This window comes from Protopterus annectens, chromosome 1.part0 (assembly GCF_019279795.1).
Source record: "Protopterus annectens isolate FY-2018-M chromosome 1.part0, PAN1.0, whole genome shotgun sequence".
Taxonomy (NCBI): domain Eukaryota; kingdom Metazoa; phylum Chordata; order Ceratodontiformes; family Protopteridae; genus Protopterus; species Protopterus annectens.
In genome coordinates this window covers 778,585,877-778,612,463 of record NC_056725.1, presented here as the reverse complement: position 1 = coordinate 778,612,463, position 26,587 = coordinate 778,585,877, and the positions used below count along the sequence as shown (strand labels likewise).

At 38.0% G+C, this 26,587-nt stretch overlaps 1 protein-coding gene across 1 annotated transcript in view; it reads left to right on the top strand.

Annotated features, from left to right (window-relative positions):
• LOC122794492 (ribonuclease Oy-like) overlaps positions 1-26,587 on the top strand; it is a 348,959-nt gene that overhangs the window by 7,761 nt on the left and 314,611 nt on the right. Inside the window, exon 2 of the mRNA XM_044062940.1 lies at positions 25,213-25,315. Coding sequence (XP_043918875.1) covers positions 25,213-25,315 — 103 coding nt within the window. The remainder of the gene's footprint in view (positions 1-25,212; positions 25,316-26,587) is intronic.

Sequence of the window (26,587 nt, the reverse complement as noted above, 5' to 3'; positions counted from 1 at the left end):
TAGAGTTGAATTTGTCAGCCAGCAGATTCACAATGTTGCTCTGCTCAATGATGTTGGTATCATTTATCAGCAGTTCAGCACACTGATGTATGCTTCCTTCAAGGTTTTGGGCATAGCTACAGAAGGCCTTGTGGTCATCTTTAGCCTATGAGGCTATCTTGATCTTGTAATTGGCCTTGCTGGACTTGATTAGTCCTCTTAGTTTCCTGTTTACTTTTATTAGTAAGCACTTTTCATTATGAGAGTTGTTTTCTCTGATTTTCACCATGACTTACTCCTTTTTTTATATACTATATTAAGGTTAAGATTCCACCAGTGTGGTTCGTTTTTTTTTTTTTGTTGCTGGCTTACTTCGGGTAGGTACAGCAGCTTCTATGCAGCCATAAACATGGTTATTCATGATTTCTGTGAATAATTCTGACTAGGTTGCTGTGACTTCGGTGTTCGAAAGAATATTGAATTTTGACAAACATTTGCTTAATATGGTGTAGTTTGCTTTGGAATAGTTCCTAACTGTTACAAGTTTTTCTGTTTTTTTCCAAGTTGATTTTTATTTCAAAGGAGACAGCTTTGTGGTCAGACCTCAGCAGTGTGGACATGACATATGGGTGGGTGGGGGGTGTTGCAGCACTCTCACATATTAGTACGTACTAGGTGTAGTATGTTTGAACCTCTGTATGGAATGTGTGCAATCTAGTCAAGGGTATTTGTGTTGATAAATTCCAGGAATGATTGTCTGCAAGTTTGGGACAGTGATTTTTTCCCAGTTTATAGAGAGGTAGCTAAAGTCTCCAATGAATAGTGTATTTGGTTGGATGGCAAGTGTCTCCAGTAGGTCAAGATACGAGTTATGGAATTTATGGGGCATAGAAGGTAACCTATAGCTTGTTAGGATATGGTATGGGACGTTGTCTATGGTGATTTGCTGATGTAGAGGATATATAAGCCCTGAAGACAAAGCTGATAGACCTGACAATGATGGTGAGTTGATGAAAGATAAAGTGAAAACATCTACTGAAAGAATAAATGACAAGGAGGTCATCCTATCATTTACAACCCCTTTTTTCCCATTTTTGCACATGGGGATGGTGTGTGTCACTTCAACAGTGACAATCATCTAGAGCCAATGTTCACACTGCCTGCTGCAACATCATATTATCATCATAATTTGATGTATATATATATATATATATATATATATATATATATATATATATATATACACACACACACACACACACACACACACACACACACACACACACAAATGTATGCACACACACAAAGGCAAAAATACACACACAAACAATATCTCTCTCTCTCTCTCTCTCTGTATATATATATATATATATATATATATATATATATATAGACATATATATATATATATATATATATATATATATATATATATATATATATATATATATATATATAGAAGGAGCCACATATGATGAACAACACATTTGTAGATACCTGTGTAGTCGACACAATTTTGGTGATTTAACAGATGTTTGACACCAGTCAACAAATGTATCAGACTGGATGATTATAGAGGTTGGGGAATTTGCGCTTTCCCTGAGAACTGAGCTATCTCAGAGCTAGCATATATAATTAACAGGTGGCGTTGAGGTGCAGCCCGCCACAATGGGGGGGGGGGGGCAGTGGGGCTTGCCCATCACAAAAAATGTTTTCTTTTTAATTTTGTTTTAAGGTTTTTGCATGTGCTGAGATTGTTGCTCAGCACATGCTTAGTAGTGTGTCAATGTGCATAATGTTGATCATTTGGTGTTGAAATTATTTATGTCAATATTAGTGGTATTCAGTAAAAGAAATGTTCGTCCTCAAAAGCTTCCACCATAACAAAACTGAATAGAGATAACATAATGGTACTGCTGTTCAGTGCTAGGAGCCTTAACAAAAAAAAATTATACTCCCTACAAACACTCCTTATCCTAGAAAACACTGATATATGCATTATCATTGAGACCTGTGCCAGGACCATTAAAAGTGCTCCATCAGTGCAGGGACTCAATGCTTACCACACGTTCAGGCCCTCCACACAAGATGAAAGCACTAAAGTCAGTGGTGTCTCCATATTTGTAAAAAAAAACTTCATCTCCAGAATAGTTAGAAAAAAAAATTATATGGAACTCCTCCACCTTCAGTTTACCATTAACAAGACCCCTTATCATATCATGGCATCCTCTATGCCCCCCTTAGCCCATCACTCCTACAACATTAATACAGAGTTCCCATGCATTAAGCAAAACACCATTCTCTTAGGGGACTTCAACTACCCCTCCATTACCTTGGGGAGCATATGCAGCCTCTAACATATATGCCAATATATTGGATCCACACCCCAACCAGGAGCAGTAAAACCCTGGACTTGGTTCTCACCAATATGAGACAGCTCTACTCCCTACCAATTATAACTCCCACCCTGGTCAAATCAGACCACAAATCAGTCATATTCACCTTAAGACTAAAGCCAGAATCATCCTCCAATACCTTGGTATTCAGACATTATGCCAAGGCTAATCTACTGAAACTGACTGATAATTTAGCTAAATTCAACATCCCCTTCCAACTTGATGACCCCAACTGATATGTGGAATCTCATACTACCAAATTCTATGCACATGTGGATAGATGCATCTGTCCCACTTCAAAGTAAATGCAACTCTCAATTCAAAAATAAACCCCTATGGTAGTACTCAAATATAAACAGGTCTTATAATAAAAAAAAAAAAATCATTGCACATAAAAATAAATGCAACTCTCAAAATACAAAACAAAACCTAAGCTCTTACCAAACTTAACAGAGAACTCCAGACCCTGATCATATCCACCAAAGCCAGATATAAGGTAAAAATAGCCACCCAGGCAAAGGACAACCTCAAAACCTTCTCTAACTATCTTAGAAACCTTCGAAGCAAACTTTAGTAGCAATGTCCGCACTACTCAGAGCTAATAGTAAATGATATCACATATTTGATCCAGAGGATACAGCCAATCAAGTAGCAGATAAATGTATCTATAACTTCCCCTCCCCCCTGCTATAACTGTATATAACAGTATCCTTTCGTGAGCTAAATATCCCTTGTAAATATCACATAGACAACACACCCTTAAAAACTGATCCAGATCCATGGACCTGGGAAACTATGTAGACAATACATTTTTCGATCATCATTTATTTATTTTTTTATTTATTTGACATTTGTTTACTGGAAAAGTCCATCTGGAATAATATCCCATTTTCAGCAGAAGCCTGGGGAGAAAAGCTCCACATTGACATAATATGGTTACACAAATAAAGTTGTTACAAAGCCTAATACAGAGGAATCACATATTAACTAATTAAAAAAATTCAGTTTTAGCTCATACAATGTGAATCTATGCATACTGCAAATATTTGGACAGCTATAACAAGTTAAAAAAAGAACATTGTTAATAGACAGAGTATTTACAGGTTGCAGTTCATTGAGATGACTTTAAACACACAAAGTACTCTCTTTGGAACACAGATGACTTGATAATACTGCCTAGGCAAAAATATATTTGATCTCTGTCTAAGAAACAGATTTTACTAATGCCTTTTCTCTGAACATTGCCAAAGTATGTTGGTTGTGGAAAGTGAGAGGGACTAGTTCACCATTTATCCACTATTGTAAGAAAGTCCTTTTTCATTACATAGGTTATTACTTAAGTAACCCTTCCAGGTCCAGAGATGTGATTATTCCACTGTATTCCACACTTTTCAGAATGATCATGGAGTATAATTCCCCCTTTGATACGTGCCTGTACAAACTTATGACACTACCTAAATGCCCACAATGATTTGGAGCGTTTCTCCCTGAGCCTCCGCTGAAAATGGGCTCTGTCCCAGTTGGGCTTTCCTGGCAAACAAATGTAAAATAAACAAATAAATACATTTCTTAGTAAGAAAATCAATGGCCTAAATCATAAAAACTATGTGAAAAATCTGAAAGCCTCATCTCTCTTTTTGGGGTTGTGGGGTGATCTCTGCCTTGCATACATAGCCTCAACAAACCCTATCCTGGCAGACCTACTACACATTCACAAGTCCAATGAGGCATAAGCATCCACTCAAGAAGTGTCAATCACTTTTGCAACATAAATAGAACATGTTGGAGGATAAGTATCACAGAAAATACCACGTCTTTGGAAATACCTTCTTCACATAAAGCAAAGTACTTCTCTTACATTACTCAAACATAATTTGGATGAATGGATGGGTAAACACAAAGTCACCCCTGGTTTAGCACCCTTACCCATCACAGATAGGAGCAACATGTAAATGTCCTGCCTGTCTTTTTTTTTTTTTTTTTTTTTTTTTTACATTTTTTTTTTAAATATAAAGCCTAAAAGTGTCATGGGAATGTATGTCCCGGCTTCCAAAAATCCTTATGGATCAATAGCCTGCTAAGTACCTATAAACCTATCAACATATAATAAATATAGTATTTAAGCATATTCTCATTTTTGCATAAATATGCCACACAGTGTCCACGTAGTAACATGCCGGAACTGAATTTCACAGGCCAGGTCAGCACATAGGTTAGATATGGGTCCCTGTTTAATCATCAAAGGTTACATTCAACGAACCTACGATGATCGAACACTAAACAGTGAACGTACTTTCATAGAATGCTCAATTCAGCGAATGTGTGAGACAGGAAAAGTAGCCACTTGGCCAACATCTTCCTGTCACAGACCGCACTATTTTAAACCCACCCAGGTGGGGAGTGATGCCCCACCCACCCACCTAACTATTTATACCAATGCCAAGACCACACCACAGTGGGGGAAAGGGCATGGAAGAGGAAAATTTCCCTTTTCCCATCTGTAGTGTGATCTCAGATTTGCTGTATATAGTCAGGGGGTGATGTTCCCCCCACATTAGGGGGTGTTGAAAAAAAATCTTAAAAAAATGTTAAATAACTGGAGATTGATATATAAGAACAAGCAGTCTGGAACTGAAAGGAAGATATTTATGTTTTACTCTATCATGTATAACAATTGGTCACAAATTGACAAAATCTTTATTGTGAACATTAAAGACCCTGTACTACTAATGGACAGAGACAACTCCTAAATGCTTTATCCTGTGTATGTCTCCCCACAAATTATTTAGGTATTATCCCATTTATTCTCATTAAGTGTTATATATAATTATCAGCCATGGGATAGATAAGGCCAATCTCTAACCAAATGGGACAGGTTATTTCAAGCACAAAAAGGGAGAGTGACTAGGCTAAAAATTACCCTCACGGGCAGATAGCCTAGTACTTACCTATGAACCTATAAAGGAACATATAAATTTAGTGAAAAATATATGGATAGCACCTTCAATAATATCTGATCGTGCTTATATAAGGTTTACTTTAAAGGTGAGTTTTGGTGACTTCGGTGACAGACATTGGAGATTTCTGACACAGTTGATAGAGCTTAGACAAGTTAAACAATGGGTAAAGGAAATGTTTTGGAAGAGCTACAGGCTGTAAAGGAAATACATGAAAAGGTGGGAATATTAAACTGAATATTAAGCAAAACATCAGAGATGATATTCACAGAAAGAAAATAAAAGAGAACCAGAGGCAGCTAAATGTTTACGATGTATTAAAATGGTTGCAACAAAAGGGGTTGACTGTGGCTGGTGAGGAGACAATCTAATGTGCCAAATAAAAATGGAAATACAGAAGCTAGATGATAAATGAACTGAGTTACAGCAAGTGTGAATAAAGGAATTATATGCTGGTGACAGCACAGAGGACATTAAAGTGTCAATCAGTAGGCTACGATAACAGAAGGTGGAGCACACTATATTATCTTGCAAAATCCAGACTCTATAGAAGTCAGTAATTCAGCTGAGGGTATATTGTAGATTTTTGAAGTGTTTTATACTAAATTGTATGCAAGGGAGATAGTGGATGAAGAAGTAAGGAATAAAATAAGGCGTTATCTAAGATAAAAGGGTTGTTAAAACAGATAGATGAAGTTGAAATTCTGAAGGCCTTGGATACCCAAATATCAGAGAAATCACTGGGTTCAAACAGTATTTCCATGGAAGTCTGGAAACTTGCAGACAACAAGACCATACAGACATGGTTGAAACTAATGACTAATGTGCTGGCAACTAAAGAGAAACCTTTATTATTAAATTAATATTCTTGTCAGGTACTTCCCCACATACAGCCTTGGAGAAAATTGTTTCCCCTAAGAGTAAGGGGGGATTAGAAGCTCCAGATTTGGATAGATAAGTAAGAATACTACAATTTCTAATTTGTAAGAGAATACATGATATGAAATGTAGAATGATAGGACAGATGGATAGGGAACAATGATAATTTAGAAGCTTTTTGAAATAAAGAGGAAGACAAGTTAGAAGCTCCAATGGTATATATTCTGGAAAAACAAATGAGGAACAATTGAGTGCTAGAACTTACCAATAGGAAGTTCTGGGGTGGATAACAGAGAAAGGACACTGGGTTTTGGATGTAAAGAAAGAAAGAAAGACTAAACTACAATATTGGGAAAAAATTGAAGACTGGGGTGGTATTCAAATGGGAAGAAGCTGCAACCTAGTTTGAGGTACAGGAGGATGATAGAAGCATTTATGTGTTAATACAACAAGAAACTAAAAAGGAAAAAAATGGATCAGACAATCAAAGACACAGTGACCAGGATTAATCTGTTGGGTTAAAGTGATTAGAACAAATAATGGGGAAACAAATTCAACTGTTTCAAAATTATACAAATTAATACAAAACAATGAGGAAAATATGCAAGTTACTTGAAGGCACCCTGAGAATAGGATTTAAAGTAAGTGAACTATGAAGAAGGTTAGGAGAGAAATATGTTTAGCCCCAGGGACAGCTCTAAGATCTAGAACGTTTAGAACATTTGGATGAAAATGTTTGCATAAATATTTCTATACCCTAGTTAAGTTAAACTGAATTTATTCAACTATTACCAAAAGATGTTGGAGGGATGAATCTGAGGAGTGAGGGAACTTGTTTCATGTGTTTTGGAAATGTTCAAGACTAGAAGAAATTACACCATGCTTACAACTCTTAGTTTAAGGATTTAATATGGAGAGAGCTAAGGTTTTTCCTGGGGTTATGGAATGACCAAAATCTGGATCATGGGACAAAGGATTTACTGTGTATAAAAAAACCTATCACCATGAAGTGGAATAAAGGACTCCCCCGTAACTTAGAGGAAGTGAATCAGTTGACTGACTAAATCAGGGAACGGGAAGAGAAAGTACACTGAAGGAAAAATAAATTTACTAGGATATGGTTGTCCCAGCTGGAACATCTGTAAAGACTGCTTCTCAATAGTAGAGTTTTACTAATTGCACAAAGCAAAAACTGAATTAAACTTATTAACCCCAGTGAGTATAATATGATTGGACTAACAAACACAGATTGCTGAAATGATACTGATTAAGTCTTAAAGGGCTGTGATAAATTACAAGAGTTGTTGGACACGAAGCACGTCTTGAAGCATCATTGTTTTTTGAATTTGTTTTTTATTAAACTTTTTTGTTTTCTTTTTTCCTGAGGGTTTTTCTTTCACTTCATTTGTTGATAGCAAATGTTTTATATATATATATATATATATATATATATATATATATATATATATATATATATATATATATATATATATATATGGAATCCATTTTATAACCAACAGCATTTGATTAAAAAAGTTAGTAAAAAAAGGGCTAAACTATATTAAAAAATCATAGATTTGAATTGCTGAGGTTTGGTTTTGCGTTGCAATCTAATTTATCTCTGTTTATTTCTGTACTCAATAAAAACGTTGTGTTGGGAAAAAAGTATGTCTTTACAAGAAAAATGCAACTATAGTGCGAGGTGCGAGGACCTACAGAAGCAAGACAGTTGGTGTCCTTAAAAGCTGTTCTTTTAGTTTGTTTCAAGATAATTAAGTGATTTCATTAACGATGAGATAATATTCCCAATCTACTGAACACTGAGAAGGCCATGACCAGAGCATTATATCCATTCCTATACAGAGGAACATATACAGAAAAGAACTCCATATTCTGAAAAAATGTGCAGATAAATGCCACCAGGGCAGTTAAAACTGTAGAACAGAACTACTAGTGTGCAATTTGGGGGAAGGATTAGATATTCTTACAGAAATGTAGGCTTTATTTGTTTTATCTACTTCTTGTTGCTTGTTAGTTTTTTTCTGGTACTTGTTAGGCAGGTCAGTCAAGACACTTGAGATGCAAAGGCTTATTTATTTGTTAATAAAATAAAAAAGGGTTAAAAAGAGACAATGCAAGGATTGAGACAGAATGAAAGGAATGGTGCAGGCAGTAAGAGAGAAGAGGAAGATTGGAGGTTACAATACCCTTGGTGCGAGTTAGTGGTTTGGTCTAGGCAGCTTTGGGTAGCAGAGACTATGTGGTCTGCAGAATGAGGGGCAACTTCAGGGGAGACTATAGGAGACAGATATGAAAGATGGGTACCGAGACATGTGAAAAAGGGCATAGAGAATGAAAAGGTTGGTGGTCACAACAGGAAGCTAGAAGACAGGATAGGATTGGAAAAGGTAGGAAGGACACAGTCAGATGATAGGAAGACGTGCAGAAAGATGATCAGTGGAATGCAGGCAAGTAAGACAATAGACAAGCATACCTCTCAACTGTTCAAATTTTCACATAATGTCCAGATTTTTACCTAATATTTTTGGTCTGTTCCTCATAAAATGTGTGGTCTTCTAGCAAATTATTCAGAACTGAAGTCACTAAATAATGACAGACTGTTGAGTTTCAGACTTCATATCCTTCAGAAAAATGCATGGTAACACAAAATCTGTTATTCTAACAACTTTCTAAATTTGTAAGAGCAATATTTAAAATCTGTTCCTATTTCTGAGCCTTTGTTCCCATTTATTTTTAGCTTTCTCCAGATTTCTTGAGTTGAGGTTGAGAGGTGTGCAGACAAGATGCTGAAGACAGTAGATAGAAAAGGCAAACATGAAAGATATGAGAAGGAACAGGAAGCACATATAGAGGAAGAGGAGCAGAGAGCAGTGATGAAGAGATGCACAGCCAAAGATGGTCATGCAGGACACAACATCAAAGCCAGATCACAGGGCAAGTAGGAAGGGTAAGGGGGTTATAGAAAGGGATAGGAAACTGGTGCCCTCTATGGAGCTATCAACAGGATAAGGTGAAGGGGAAGGAGAGTTTGCATACTTAGAGCTGTGGAAGTGTGGGTGAAGTTTTTGTGCTCTCTTTGGTTCAGGAGGTGGGAGGTACTGGTACAGTATGACAGTGAGACAACAGAGAGTGCTAGATGAAGGACATGTAACAGTGCAGTTGCAGACATTTCCAGTTATCAACTCCGTTGGACATTCTCCATGTAAGTATATTTTGGAGATGTGGGAGAAGCCCTGTACATGGAGGTTGTTTCCCCTGCATGAACAGTACTGCTTCACCAAAATGCTAATTCAGTATGGGAGATACAGCGGTGCTATTTTTTCCATATGTGTAGCCGACAAAGTATCACTCAAGCAAACTGTAAAGAGATGTAATTATATAAGTTGAGCTGAAAAGTGTGCAGGCAATACTTGCACACATGCATATACACTACACATATGTGGAAGTCTGCTGTCACTTTGTACATTTCCAAAGTTAGCTGCCAAGCACTGCCTGGCATTAATATGATAGGAATTCACTGCCAGAAGTTGTGCATACACTGGCTGAGTGATGCTGGTAAGTGAAATAACCCACATTTCCAGCCGTCTTAATCTGGGGAGTGTCCATTGATAGACACCAATTTATTTCATTTGTAAATGTGGAAAGGTGGTTGACAAGAAAAAGGGAAAGACTGGAAAAAGGGAAAGACTGGAAAAAGGGAAGGAGAAGAATGGCACAATGGGTTGTGTTGGTGGAAGCGAGACAGGAAGGTATTTTATTTTATTTCACTTTATTTTATTTTGGTGGAGATAGACCCTTTTCTGAAATACATTAAGGAAGAGGGGAAATGTTATAGAGAAGCAGCAAGTGCAGGTATGACTGGTAGAAAGTAGGGAAGGATTTTGACAAAACTCACAAAAACCCAGACAAGACAGTCCGGGTCGGTTGATGGTACAATTGATAGGGTTCACAAATGGAAGGAAAGGCAGACAGTTACAGGATGGACAGCTGATGATAGGGAGCATATGGAAAAACTGACATTGGGTATGAGACAATAAGGTGGGTACACAGATGATGGGAAATGGGAGTCACAGGAGTGCCACAATCACAACACTGGCCTGGAGATCATCAGTGAGAACTCTGCCCAGGGTCAGATGAGTAGTCAGACCCTAATTTTCAAGGGAGTGATCTCCAAAGGTTCAATGTCCATTGTCTGCCAGTCCAGTTTTGCACCCACTGAAGGAGGCATTCATACTGGACCTACCACCTCTCCAAAGCACTCTTAACAGCCACATCCACCACATCCTGGGACAGCTTCTAGTGGTGGTGACAGCAGCACCTTTGGCTTCCCATAAAGGAGGAGACACCATTTCTCTCTGATGATGAAAATTTGGGACATGCTGGTTGGGGGTCACTCCCTTGCTTCAGTAAAGGACTGTGGCTGAGGTTCTCCAGGCTGTTCATTTTCTGTACAGGGAAACAAAATGGAAAACGAGACCAGGAATCGTTAGCCTAGTACAAGCACTGATGCATGTCATGCTAAACTGGGAACTTAATTTACTTTGATAGATGCAGTCCTGCCAGGTACTTATTTGGTAACTTATACAGTGTTACACTGAGCTCTACTTAGCCAGAGTAACTTGTAATGTTGGCTTTGCACTTTCTCATTTCGAATGCATGTTTTGTTTTTTATTTAGGGTATAATACATTTCTCTTGGAGTGTTATATTCGGGCAGAGTATCATTTATGATCTGCTGTATGTCTAGGAATAGAGAATTCTTAAATGTGGACTCAATTTTTCCAGTTATGTGCTCACGTAGCTCCAAGCAATGATTGTTATGGGGTTTCATACTCTGGTTTCCTTGTTTTATAGTTCATAGGGGGTTTACTCAGCTAATGACCACAAGGTCCTTTTTAAGCCTAGCCATGTGTCATTACTGGCCTGGTACCATCTATTTGCTTGCTTGTTTGTTTGTTTGTTTACTTATTTCAGTTAGTTTCATTCAAGCAGGGATATATTTCTTGTCCTGTGTTATTTAATTGTACATATCCTGATGGATTGGCCAGGTTAGTTCTGTTTGAGGCTGCTATTCAGGAATATTTCATCATCTTCTGCCGGCTGCCTGTGTTATCCATTTAGAATGTATTAACTTTACCAGTCTGACAATGCAGAAGGAGTGATCTACAGATTTTTCCTGGTATACTGCCCATCCAGTTATTTGAGTTTCTGCAAAAGTTTGTGAACTTCCTAGTTAACAAAGTATGTGATCTCCTATGATGCTTAATCTTGCATGATGCTAGTGCTTGGGTAGATGATAATTCTGCTGAATTTGACATGAAACTTTTCTTTATTAGGGAGGAGTTTGGCTTAGCTTACATTGCTTTCTCTGCTCCTCTTATTTAAAATAATTCACTGGACTTGATCTTCTAGCTTGATCTGGCTACCATTAATCTTGTGGCGGTGCTTCTCTCATGGATGTTCAACTTCCCAGTTCAGCTCAAGTTGGCAGTGCCATTAATCTTGACACCCAGTAACAAACATGTCAGCTGTACGGCATTAAGAAATATTTCTAATGATGTGTTGTTGCCCATAAAGGGCTTAATGAAGGCCTACAGTAAGGTCATCTCTAGTTGTGTGGATCATCTTGCCCCAAAACATGTATGCTTTGGTCTTCTTTTGATATACAAACCATGGTTTGGCTAGGAATATCAGTGACTAATAAGGAGGAGGCCTCAGATTTCAATCTGTATTGGAACGACTGCACCCCAACTGAGGACAGACTGTGGATCACAAATGCATAGTTTGCCAATCAAAAATCTCACATAACAAGACAGGAGTTTGTCTATGAGAATTCCCCAACTTCAAACCATCCATCTGTACTCTTTTACGTGGTTGCAGGCTGTGCAGCCCCTCCTGTTTTATCACTTATAGAGCTGTTTCCTTTTCATTATAAGGTATTCCCCTCCCCTAAGCTTATTTATAGTGTAAAATAATGTCTTTCTTGTGAAATGTCCAGACTTAAGCTTGGCTTAAATCTTCTACACTGATGATGATGAGGATGCCATTAAAGTGGTTTATACTTTATGTTCTAATCACTGTGGTTTTGAACAGGGACCAATCAGGCTGGATAAATCTTATCTAGGTTCTCTCAGCACCATGATTTTCCAAGCTGTGCAATCATCTTGGTGGGAATGGGGTCTTTCCACTGAGTTTTAAAGAGACTTTGCTGACCAATATCCTCAGGAAGATTTCAATGGCTCCATCTGATATGATTAATTTCCACCCAGTCGGTATTTTTTCTTTAACTAGTAAGGTTATTGAGGAAGTGACTTATGTGCAGTTATAGATGTTAGTATGGCAGTGTGAGTGTTCCCTTAATGGGAAGGCATCAAAAGCTACAATCAGTCTTGTCTGTTTTTATCTCCTCATGACATTTTCACTGTGGGCCATGGCATCTTGATCAGTTGTTTGGGTACCTACTGCAGTCTCACTTATGCAGAGCTGAAGTTATTACCTCATACCTCTCAGATGTCTCCGGGGGTATGTCAGATTCATTCATTCCTTCATTCATTACCCACTGCTTTGCTGAGTGCTGCAGGGATTTTTCATTTCTCCATTATTATTAATGATTTCTCTACTTCTATCAACACATGACTAAAAGCAGAGAGTGTTGTTATTATTGTTGTGTTAATGATATTCAGCTATTCCTGTCTTTTTCTCAGAAATGTATACCTGATGGATTTTGCTACTTTAAAAGTCTGTGAGGAAGTCACCTGCTCATGAATGGGTTTAATTCATCTTAAATTCAACATGTCAAAGACTGAGGAGGTAGTACCATATTCCACTAAGTATCTGTTGCAGGGCCTGCTCATTTCTCCTCTTATCGTTTATAGTCAGAATGAGTTTGTGGCACAAGCAAGAAATCTTGTTGCTAGGAATTGACAACTCACTGATATTAAACTGGTATGTGCTGGTAGCTGGGAAGTCCCATAATATCATGTAACCATCTAATCTGAGCATTAAATGACAACAGCCCATCTTCTCATGTCTTCTTTAGTATACTGCAGTGTGTTCTAACTTAGACTTAGCAATGATGACTTTTCTTTTTATTGTGGGCACAGAATGCCAAGGGTAGAGTATTGCCTGATACTTAAAAAAATACAATAGTAGCCCTAGAGATCTTCTGTGAAGGCTTTTGGCTAAGGTGGTAGAGAATTTGTAAGTTTTAATAAAAGATTACTTGGACTATGGTTGTGTATGTATGCATATATATATATATATATATATGTGTGTGTGTGTGTGTGTGTGTGTGTGTGTGTGTGTGTGTGTGTGTGTGTGTGTGTGTGTGTGTGTGTAGTACATATATACTGACTGTTGTTTTCTGTACCAGTAATACCACTTAGCCTCTGTGTTTTGGGGTCTGCCTGCCACAGTGAAATCAGTCTTTAAACTTTTAGTTCCTAGGTTATTTATTTATTTATTTATTCATGGTCTGAGTCCCACCAGTTTTCCAGAGCTCCTGTACATCTATACCCTCATCAGGTAGTTCAGATTGTCAAGATATGGGGATGTTGGCCGTTGATCCAGTGCAACTAGTGACCTGTGACAGGCATTCTATGACATGTCTGGCACAATTCCTTTGAAATGATCTTCCTTCCCTGATTCAGGAATGTGGGGCTGAGGCTTCATTTTAGGGATCTCTTAAATATCATTACTTTTGGAGAGTTTATTTAAATCCAGAAAGGCAGCCTTAGTTCTAATTTAGACTCCTGCTTTCATTTTTAAACAAATTGTAACCATGTTTTAATGTTATTGTGACAACCTGGTTTTATTTATTCATCTATGTATTTATTTATTTTTATTTTGTATTGTGTGATATTTAAGTTTTATAACCTAAATAAATATAAAATACAACACTATTATGATGGGAGTGTTCCATTTTCTAGTAATCAGCTGTAATAACTAATGTTGTTTGTGATTTTATTAATAATTGATCACTTTGAGTGATTAGTTAAAAAATCCAAGTAGGGACAATATTGGTCTTGACGTTATTGTAACCAAGACTGCTGCAATCTGCTCCATACAGCTTTATGCAATCTCTTGTTAAAGCCGGTCATGATGCTATCATGGTATTTTATGCAAATACAAAAATAAACCTTGTTTAAAACTCGGCAACATTCTTTAACTTTTGTGTAGGAGTTACTCGAGATAAATGATGCCCCTGCCTGCCCTCAATTCTTTTAATAGGATTACAGCTAAAAGATTTAATATTCTCTATACCCTTCTAAATGACTCAAAAGTCAAAAAGAAACCACTCAGGTGGAATTTTAACTTAAACTGTATAAAAACAGGAAAAAACAGATCTGCACTACACACAATATTTCTACATATCACAATGAATACACTACAGAAACTCTCAAAACTATGCAACAGGCTAAGGCCTACTATGAGCTCAATGTGGCAGGCATGACTATGGGAGAGAACAAACTCTTTCCATTAGCTGCTGCTCTCCTCCATTCTACTGGGACAAAGCCTGTAGTTAAATAGAGATCCAAGTAAGTCTGCTAGGTCATGTTTCAAGCTAATAAATAGGTAACACGGGAGCCCATCAGGAACCATTGCTGTTGTGTTTCTAGCTTTAGAGAATGCAGTGATGACATGTTTTTTGTGATAGCAGGCAAATAAATGACAGGGGTATTTCATGGGGATTGACTGGAGGTGATGATGGGGTGAAATATGAGCTGAAGTTATCTGCCAGCAGGTTTGTTACTTCTTCTGGCTGAGTATAGGTAGTGCCATCTACATTCAACTCATTACATTGTTAAGTGTTTCCCTTAAGATTTCGGACATAACTTAAAAATGCTTTGTGGTTATCCTATGCTTGGGAGGCTATTTTAGTCTGGTATTTATCTTTTTGAAGACTTGACTAATTCCTGATTTACCTGTTGAGACTAATGAAGGACGTTTTCTCTGTTGTGCCCCCTCCCACTTACTTCTAGACAGGAATTTCTTCCTTCTGCTCTACAGTCTGTTTATGACAGGGGTCCACCAGGGTGGCTTGTTTTTCTGGCTAGACCTGAGTTTGGTTCGGTCAAGTATTTTGCAGTCATTTAAGTGGTTGTACAGAGTATTTATGTATACTGCTACATAGGTCTCCATGTTTCCAGGGTTAGTGGGAGCTTTAAAATTACCTATGCTATCACTTAATAGAAGGCAATTTGCTTTGGAAAAGTTTTTTAGGGTTTTAGGGTTTGATGGGGGTTCTACCATTACTTTTATTTCAAAGGAGACTGATTTATGATCTGATCTTACCAATGAGGATATTATGCTGGGACGGGGTGTGCAATGATCCCCCATGTTTGTGAGTACTGTGTCAAGGATATTTGAGCCCCTAGTGGTAGTGCAGTCCAGCTGTTTCTGAGCATTTGTACTGACAAAGTCCAGGAATCTCTGGGCATGTAGGTTAATAGTTGTTTATGTTTCCCAGTTTATGGGGAGGCAATTAAAAATCACCCATAAGCAGTGTATTGGACTGAATGGTAAGTGATCCTAGTAACCTCAAGTGGGTTGAGTGATTTGCATGGTTGATGGCTGGGGACATGTAACTAGTGATGATATTGTGGAGGATTTTGCCAGTGGTCAACTGGATGTGGGGTAGTTCAAGTGAGTCATCCTGTGTGACCAAGCTAGAGGTGTGATTATTTTTTATGTAAATGCACTGTTTTCTGTATTTTTTCTATGTTTTTTCTACTAGTTTTTATTGTATACACATTTTTTTGGTCTGTAAACATGAAAACTGTCATGGCAGTTTTTTTTTTTACTTGCAAAGCACTGACATTTTTTTCTGAGCTGTTACTTACTTAGATTTTTATGCACACTAATACACATGGTTGGATATTTACTGGATGATATTATTAGACAGATGTATTTTTATATTTATAGTGTTCTAGTTAGATTGTTTATGCTTAGTTATCTGTTTTTTCTTGATTTTAGTTCTTGTCACAGACCTGATGAAGTCTTTATTACATTAGGTAGCCAAAAGCAATTTTAGTTAAAAGTCTTATGTGTATTTTATGTTTTTCTTAATACCTGATTTTGGAATGTGGGTTGCAAATAAACAGGTAGCATTTTCTCTTAACTAAGGATTTAGTTTGATCTAATCAGTAGTAGTGTGTGGGGAGGGTACTTGTTGTTCTAAAATGCACTTTTACAGCCCTGTTTGTACTGTTTGCCTTGAATAGGCTGGTTTAAAATTAAATATTAAAACTATTAAAGAAGTTGAAACCCACTTCACTGGCAGCAGATAACTTGCCAGCAGAATATCTAAAATTAACAGCAAATGTTATTGCCTTCCCTGTGTCAATACTCATAAACCGCTCTATAACAGAACAGTATGTCCCAGCTATTTGGAAAATTGCATACATTACACCATTACACAAAGGAGGCAATTCAACAGAACTAACAAACTACCGGCCCATTGTTATACTTTCACCACTTTCTTAAATTCTGGGAAGATGTATCCACTTTCATCTTCTTAAACACCTTGTAAACAATAATCTCCTCTCATTATCACAGCATGGATTCCGACCATATGATAGCACTACTACAGCTCTTCTAAGTTTCAATAATACTATAAATAAATTCAGAGATGATGGCAAAAATAGTGTTTGCAGTCTTTTTGGATATGTCTAAAGCATTCGATATAGTTTCCCATCCTAAGTTACTGTCCACGCTGAATAATGTTAATACCAACCCTGATGCTGTTAACTGATTTCAAAGTTATCTATCTAGCCACCAGCAAGCTGTGAAATGGAAGCAAGATCTACCCCACTCCTTCCTGTTACACTTGGAGTCCCTCAGGGTTCAATCATAGGACCCCTCCTCTTCAGCATATTCATAAATGATCTTAATACTGCCTCCTCTCAAGCATCTATCATACAATATGCAGATGATTCAAACTTCATATGTGCAGCATCCACAATAACTCAACTTCTTACAGTCACACAAAAAGCCTTTGCTGATATTGAAACATGGCTAGCAAACTCACAACTCATTCTGAACCCTAATAAAACTAAACTTATGATATTTCACCAATCTAAACCTACTAACCTCCCAGCAAACTTTTATATTATTCTAACAAGACTACTTCTCTATAAGTAGTTACATTCCTAGTTGCAACTCTCACGGAAGTATTACTAACTATGCCCTACTTTGCCTAAGTGATTCTCCCTAATTAATTTCCTAACTAATGTTATATTCCTCCACATATACAAATTCAACCATATATTTGTCTATATTTAAGTGTTTAAAGTCTTGTTCTATTTGGTACTATGTATATATATTTTTGTTTTTACATTTTTATCCTGTAAATGTGTTAACATTCATTGTTTTTGTCTATAATTTTTATTACTTGATGTGTTGATTTTGTATGTAAGCTTAGGCTGGAGCTTTTCTCCCCGGGCCTCTGCTGAAAATGGGCACTGTCCCAGTTGGACCATCCTGGTAAACAAATGTAAAATAAATAAAATAAATAAATAATACATACATTTTCCACACCTACTTTTAAGTATATAAAAGATAATATGTTTAACATTGTTAAAATATTTCTGATTTTTTGTTAGTGAGAATCGCTTGTCTATGAAGAATAAAGGCTCATTGCTTTGAAACACTACCTGGGCTTCATGATTTTTGGAAATTAGTGTGACTGGGCTCATCAAGGAAGTTTTAAGACAACTAGTTTCAGATTTTTTTTCCTCAACGCTTGTAGTGGTGAGGTTGGAACTAGACAGATTCCTTGCTTGTTCATTTTTTATTTTTATTTATTTATTTATTTATTTATTTATTTTTATGTAAATGGAAACATCTCCTCATTTTGGTTTTCTCCTCTACAGGGGATGGTCTGAATGTGTAATGGGCATTGTAGCCTTGCACTGCTGGAGTGCTTTTCACATCCTTGAATCACATCTCTGTAACTGCACAGATGTCAGCATTCTTCAGGGTGAGGACAGCTTCCAGGGAGTGCAGTTTCTTGTTAAGACTCCTAGCAATGAGCAGTAGTACCGTCAGCTTGGCATTAGAATAATTTGTTTCATTGGTAGGCCAATTGCTTTGGCACTCCCTAAAAAGGCACTGTCAGGATGGCCAGTATTTGAAACTCTAATGGAGACAGGTGCAGACTATCTCTCGCAAAGCAGCATGGCTTGTCAATCATGTTGTCCCAGGCTGACAAATAGTGGATCCCCTTGGAATGACACCAGTAGCTAAGCCAATTATTGAAGTCATCAATCATTTTCTGTTTGTATTGTGGTATTATTCTTGGTGAGGGTAGAATGCTGCAAAATGTGAAGCTCATACCAACCTGTAACATGTATTCAGAGAGGTCCATCATGTCTGTCTTCATATAGCCCAGGGAGGTATATCTCAGGTCATTCAGTCCCACATGGACTATGACTGAGTCATACTGGTACTTGTGGTTGAGTGACCTGAATGCCTGTATGATCTGGCAAATCCTGGCCCCCTGTAACCATCACTTTATCCAAACTTGTGAAGGGATGTCCATGTGTCTCACGATGGAATCTCCTATGACAAAGATGATTGAATGTACAGTGCTTCACCTTAGTGGCTTGCTTGCTTGTGGGCACACTCTGATGAGTATTTTTATGTGTATTGGTTGGTCTTGACTTGGTTTTGTTTGCATGTGGTTTCCAAAAGCAGTGTACGGGAGGCCTGGTTTTGGTAAGTTACCTGTGAGTACATTCGCATATGTTGGTTTATGTGTTGAGACCTTATTTAGTATGGGAAATGATGTGCATGTAACCTGTTTATCATTTGATTTGTCAGTATGTGAGAGTTGTGTCTCAATTCTCATAATGAAACTACAAGTCTGAGATACTGTGTTTGTTTGTTTCAGGGTTAAGTGGTGGTCAATATACATGAGACAATTGCTACATTGCCTTAGGATGCCCATGTCCACCAGGCTGGACACAGAGTTAGCAGGAAAGTGCCTGTCGATGGTTTCAGGTTTTTTACTATGGGTCTAACCAGGGAGGAGAGTGGGGAGATTTAACTGGACTGGGAAGATGGCACACGGATGCAAAATGGGTGCGATGCTCAGTGTCAACTGCAGCTATCAAACAAGGTGATGCTGTTCTGTGTGCAGCTCAAATGCTCCTAGGGTAGCAGGGGGACTGGGGAAGGTTGCAGAGATAGTTATTTTAAGGGAAATTTTAACTTGATAGCATTTGCGTCTACACAGGGCACTGCTAACTACCACTGTATGGAGAACAGCCTAGCACAAACACTGAGATTATATAGCATCAGAAAAACAAATTGTACATCAGCACCGCCTACAGATCAATCAGAAAAACACATAATAAGCTTTCAGCCAGCAGCTCCCAACTCAAATAGGTTTGCTACAGTACATTTCTGCCACAAGTGCCCAGTCAGAAAACCCTCAATGTAAAAATGCTGGTTTTAGAGCTAAAGTGCAGGGAAACCACACTATCTAGTTACTACTGTCCTGTAAAAGTAATAGACACAATGTAATTAAGTACTACATCAGCAGTGGAAAAGTTCAGCTTTGAAACTCTGCTAAGGTTTGAGAAATGTAACAATTCATACAGGATTCTTACGAAATACAGTAAAGACGATCAACAGAAGTTCAAAATATTGCTTATTTTTATTCTTTTAGCAGCAGATGGCTTTAGATACAGTAGGTTCTCTGTAACTCCCAGACAAAGCAGCCAAACCAAGAGCAGCTCTGAGGAATTGAGCACAAACCTGCACAAACACTGGGCTTATACAGAATCAGAAAAACGAGTTTTACAACAGCAAGGCCTACAAATCAATAAGCTTCCATTTGTAATGAGAAAAAAAAGTTGTAAATTAACTTCTTTCAAAAAGAATATTAATATATATAAGAGAAGTAGAACATGCCAGCATAGATTAAAGCAATCAAGCTCCTTGATAGCTTGTAGGTTGTATGCTTTACAACCTAACCTGTGAACCTATTTCAAGGACTTTTTCAGGTTCATCTGATTGATGAAAGTATTGCTGAATTAAATGAAAACAGCCATTGTTCCAGTGGAAAAAATGGCAATAAAATAAATGTATCTCTGTACTGCTGTAGTAGAAAAATTACTTACATTCTATAACCTAATGACTTTAAAATCTAGTCATCAAATATAGTGATTTAAATTAAGTGGCAAGGTGGGCAATGAATTTTAAAATGACTACCTCCAGCATTCCAGAGAATAACCCAAAACTAAAGAGCAATTGGAAATGGATGTCGATACCTGCTCAGTCCAGTAGATGAAAGCAATAAATGCTTAAGGCTTTCAGGGAATATAAACACATCTTGAAAGAAATGAAAGTTTTGTCTAAATAAAGGAAATATTATACATATGGACAGTAATTATCTGGGAAAATATTAAATAAGTGGACAGTAATTCAATGGAAAAAGTGTTGTATAGATGAACAGTAGATCTCTGGGAAGCCTCAATCTATTCCATGGAACTGACTCTGACCACTGTGGTTGAGCTATCATACAACCGCTTGGACTAATACCCAAACCCAGGCAGACAGGGGGCAGTACAGCAGGAAGTCCTACCTCTGTGCTAGTAGGAATATTTCATAGTACCAGCACTTCATATACTTGGATGGCTTGCGCTGATGATGTCCAGAGACTTTTCCATGGGTGTTTTGATATACTAGCCAGTGAAGTATGGGTCTCAACTGTCCAGTTTCTGCAGACTAAGCCTGTGACAGAAAGCAGTGAGCAGCATGTCCTTGGAACGGAAAAGTGCTACAGATACTTCTGCTGGTTAACAGAATATCTCATTCGCAGCCTCTCAGTTTTTAAATCATCTGCCTGTCTCATTCCTAAATCTGAGTTCTTTGTGACTTTTGAGGTAGATTTCCTGTCCAAAATGGCAAAGGACAAATGCACATTGAATCTATTTTTCCCTCTCATGCCTGTCATACAAGGTGAGTGTGAGGCTTTGATTCCGAGCATTTACCTGTGTAACTGCTCTGTCATCTGTACTCTGGGCATGCAGCCTTTCTTTTCTTTTGGTAGCTATATGACTACCATTCTCCCTCTAGCGATACTATTTCCTTTACCTTTGGAAATTATTTTAAATATATTTATTTATTTATAATCCTTTACCAGGTAGTGCACTGATCAATATTCAGGTTCAGTATTAAAGGAAAATATTTTGTTTAAACATGTCTTTCCTCCTAAAGTATTTATTATTGCTTTGCATTATATACGTTTATGATTCTGTAATGGTGTTGATTAATTTTTCTTTGCAAAATTGCTGATATTTATCGTACAGTTTATTTCTGTTTTCCATGTATGTTTCTATCCAAGTTATGATTTAAAAGGGATCCACTCATTGCAGTTCACTTAAATGTTAATAAAACAGCAGTTTTTGCCTCAACATGCATTTTTCAGAATGATAAGAAGTATAAAACTCTGATGTATGGCATTACTGACTGACTGCAATCTTCTGTGATTTATCTGACAAAATCAAACATTTTATGAGGAGCATGGGAAAATGTGAAACAAAATCAGAAATGTTCTCCAAAATTAGGGAACATTGAGAACTATGCCCCTAGTTCATATTAAAAATCCAGTTATCAAATAATTCAGCAAGCCAACCACAAAGAGAGAAAAAAACAGATTAATTCCCAAAGAGTTTAATACTTCAGACACAAGTGTTAGAAATGTTGTTTTCACTAATCTTTAAACCAATATTCATCAAATCAATGATGCAGTCGTAATGGTCTCATTATACTTAGTAATATTTTTCTCCCAAAAGGTTTGCTATATTATACACCATGCTAACAGAACACTTGATGAGCCAGGTCTGCACTATATGTTTACATTTCTATTGCATTTGCTTGACAGGAGAGAGTAAACCTAGCCTAGCCTAACCTTAAAGAGCATTTAACATTCTACCTCTCTCTATTCCCCCCTTTTTAAAAATATCCCACACTCTTATGAATGCCTTTTTGGGTTCTCTCTCTATGAACCATTCACTAGTCTCTTACTTGGGTTACAGCCTTCTCTGTGAAAACATACATTCAGAGGTCCAAATTAGCTTCTTCTTACAGTCAACTACCAGTGCCTCCCTCCCCATCATTCCTGGGCAGAATAACCTCTTTGCCTCAGGATGAAATGATTTTATACACTAAAATCATGTCCCCTGCCACCAGTCTGTTCTCTTCGGTAGTGAGAAGAGTCCCATCTGTGGTCATATCCTTTTCCCTCTATCTGACATTCTTTGTTGTCTTTATATTGGACTCCTTCTAGTCACATGATGTCATTTTCATTGTATAACTTCAAGAAGTGCACAAAGTATTCAATGTGTGACCTAGCCAGGGTCAGCCAGGACAGCAGCATTACTTCCTTTTCTCTGGAGTCTTATCCCACCCCTACCCCACTCCCCAAGGATACACACCAGCATTCTCTTGGCTACAGCTAGTTCCCTCTCGCTTTGCCTGTGCTGGTCCTGTCTAATGTTTGAGGTAATGCATAGGTTCATAGGTTCATAGGTAGGTACCAGGCTATCAGCCCAAGGGCCTAAGTAAGCCTTGCCAACAAGGCTCCCTGGCTTATGCCACACAAGAAAGTTAATTTCCTGTGCCCCTGTCGAGCAGAGCCACAGAAGTGATCCCCATGGTGTATTTCCTATTTCCCATCCACTCATCAAGATTTTTCTTGAAGAGCGCTAATGAGGAACTTTGCTAGACATAGATGGGTAGCTTGTTCCAGAGTATGGGAAGTCTCTGGGACAGGAATCTATCCCTCCAGCAAGTCCTGTTTATTGTGGTGACAAGGTTTAGGTCCCTAGAGCGTGTAGCTCAGAGGGATTTCTTAAGGTGTAGCATGTCCAACAGCTCTGGGTTTAACATAGCTTTATATGTTAGGCAGAGATCTCCTTGGAGTAGGCGATATGCTACAGAGTAAAGCTGGAGTTTTTTGAAACGGTTAGTGTAGGGCATCTGTTTGAGGCCAGTAATCCTCTTTGTGAGGTACTTCTGTGGTCTTTCCAGCTGCTGCAGATGTCTTGTGAGGTACATTCCAAAAGTGGCATTGTACTCTATAATGGGTCTAATGAGTGCCGAGTAGAGGGGAACAACGACCTCTTTTTTCCTGGATGAGAACCCTTTTGTGATGAGGTGTGCCACAGAGAAGGGTTTCCTGACAACTGTGGCGATGTGATTATCAAAGGAGAGACTACTGTCCACCTGGGTCCCAAGGTTTCTTATCACACATTTGGCATTAAGTACACTGCCATTTATATGGTAGTTCATGGGTACAGAGTTTTTACCAAAGGGGATGACAATGCACTTTTTGGCATTGAGCTTGAGGCCATGCCTCTGACATCAGGCATCTGTCTCAGTGAGGCCCGTCTGTAGGATGTCCACATCATTTGGGGACTTGACTATGGCTCCTAGTTTACAGTCATCTGTGAACTTCATTAGCCAGAGGCCTTCTGTGTTAGCGTGTACTTCAGAGAAGTAGATACCTAACAGGAGAGGTCCCAAGACTGAACCCTGTGGTACTCCACTTGTCACTGGTTTGAAGTCAGATTTGGAGTCTGCAACTTTTACAGTGTGGGTTCTGTCAATGAGCCAGTTGGCAACCCATCTTGTGATGTAGGGATTTATACCTAGTTTACTGAGTTTAGCTATAATTCCAGAATGGGGGATGGTGTCGAAAGCCTTGGCGAGATCAGGATAGGCAGCATGAACCACCTTACCCTCATCTACGGCTTTGGTGACTGCCTCAAAGAAGTCAATCAGGTTCAGAAGGCATGATCTGCCTTTCACAAACCCGAACTGGGTGGGGTCCATAGTTTAGAGGTTACCAATGTCTTTGTTTATGAGTTCCATGATGATACATTCCATGGCCTTGCAGACCAGGCTCATCAGGCTAATAAGGCGATAGTTCCCAGGATCAGAGGTGGCTCCCCCTTTGTGAAGTGGGATAACTGTTGCTCTGTGCCATTCAGTGGGCACAAAGCCTGATGTGAGACTATGATTGAATGTGGTGGTTAGGTGGGGAGGCAGTTTGTTCTGAAGTTCATGTAAAACGCAGCCTGGGATATTGTCCATTCCCATGGATGCTGTGTTTTTGGTTTTAGTGAGTGCAGCTTTTACCTGCATATATGTGATTACAGGGACTCTGCATTCTTCCTGTATAGATATGGGCCCTTTAGGGGATGAGAGGGGGGTAAAGTTAGCACTGAACCTATCTGCCAGGATGTTGGCAATATCAGTTGGTTCTGTAATTTTCATGCCGTTGTGCTGTAACTCAGATCAGATCTGGGTGTTGCCATTGAGATTCTTGACATAGCTATAGAATGTTTTGTGGTTGCCCTTAGAATCAGTGGCAATTTTGTTTTTGTAGCTATATTTAGAGGATCTTATAAGGGATCTCAGCTTTTTACTGAGACTGACCAGGCAGCTCCTCCACTCATGGTATTTTACTCTCTTTTGCAACAGTTTCTTCCTTCTGTTGTAGAGTTTGTTTACGGCAGGGGACCACCAGATTGGCTTCTTTTTTTTGGAGGATAGTGTCTTGGTTCTGACTGGGATAGCATGATCCATGCACTCGTGTAAGTGCTTATAGAGTGCATTTGTGTAGGATCCAGAAGTCGTAACTGTATTGTCCATCTGCATGGGTGTCATGAAGTTCACCACTTCTGTGTTAAGAAGCATGAAGTTGGCTTTGAAGAAATTTTTTACTGTGGTTTCTGATCATTTTTCTTTACTAATGAATGTTACTACTGCCAGTATACTTCTGCATTCTCATTTTACCCCTGCTATTCCACAGCCAAATGGGTTTAACACAGTTGTAACTAGCCTAGTATGTCATTCATTTGAACTCAGTGCAGAACTCATTTTTTCAAAGCACTTTTGCATAATACAGATTTGTATTTTCTTCATTTCATAGTGTAATAGTTGTGTATTTTTTATTTTTATATCCTAGTGATGAAGTGTGCCTTATTTGGAGTAGTTTTGGTCGTCTATACTAATACAACTGCTAGGTTAAGTCAGACAGAAGCAATGGAACTGAATGAAGGAAAGAAGAAGTAAGTTAATAAAATAACTATATCCTTCACATATGTATATATTTATTTGTGTTTTAATTTTGATGGTATTATATGCTGACTTAACAAGTAAGTTTCCAGAACAATTTTGATGTGTGTCTAAAGTAATCTACATCATAGTCCTCTGCGAAGATATTCATACTTAAATACACAATTGCTTGGAGGGAATTTTTTGTAAAAAAAAATGTTACTCTAAATATAGCTATTCCTTTATATAAGTCAGGAATCTTGTTTTATTAATTAGAGTAGGTCTGTTGGTTAATGAAGCCAATCAGTTGTGTTGGCAATTCCTGACGACAGATTATATATCTGGAGCAACAACTCTGGGTGAGACACTGCAGATTAAAGAAGGGCCTGGAAGAAGACACGAGAAGGAACCTGGAGATATTTCCTGCCCGATGAAAACCAGAAGAAAACTTTTGAAAACCTCAGAGAGACCTGCTATGAGACACTACATCCTTGTTAAACAGAACTGTACTTAAAAGTACTTTAAGTTGCTTTGTCATTCCATGTGATTATTTTGTGAAAAAAAATGCAGTCTTTGATTGTTTGTTTGCATGCATTCAAAAGAAACTGGTGGTTTCTGCTTTTCTGCTACATCCAGTAATACACACACATGCGCAAACACACAGATTTACATGCGCATACATGTGTGTATAGATAGATGGATTAGATAGACAAATATACATATACATATCATACATATACATATTCATATGTTTCTGTATCTGTATTATTGCTGCCTGTGGATGACTGAGGTCCCCCAACATTTAAACCAGTTACTGATCTGTCTTCACTCTACCACTTCAGCACATTTGCTTCTCAAATTTGTTTTCACTTTCTGCTATTCACCTGGCTCACTTTGTGAATGCTGTACCCACATACACTGACAAAAACTTCTAAAAAACCACAGAACTCATATCATCATCATGATCGAGTTATGTGCTAAGGAGGGGGGAGCTCACCTAAACCAGAAAATCTTAAATATATCATCACCATATAAAAATGTTAATTTGTCACTGTTTTTGATTTTAAAAGAAAGCCTGTTCCCTTTTGACATAATTGTGATCAAAAGCCATCTGACAGTATACTTGTTCTGACTGAAATTTCACAGTACTCTTATTTGTTTCATGTACAGTAGACAACCTAAGCCTCAAGCATTCATACTTTAATGCATCATTGTAAGTCTTGTAAGACCCCTCTGAGCTGCTTATAGGATAGTGGAAATAGATTTAATGTTCTTGGCCTCTGAGT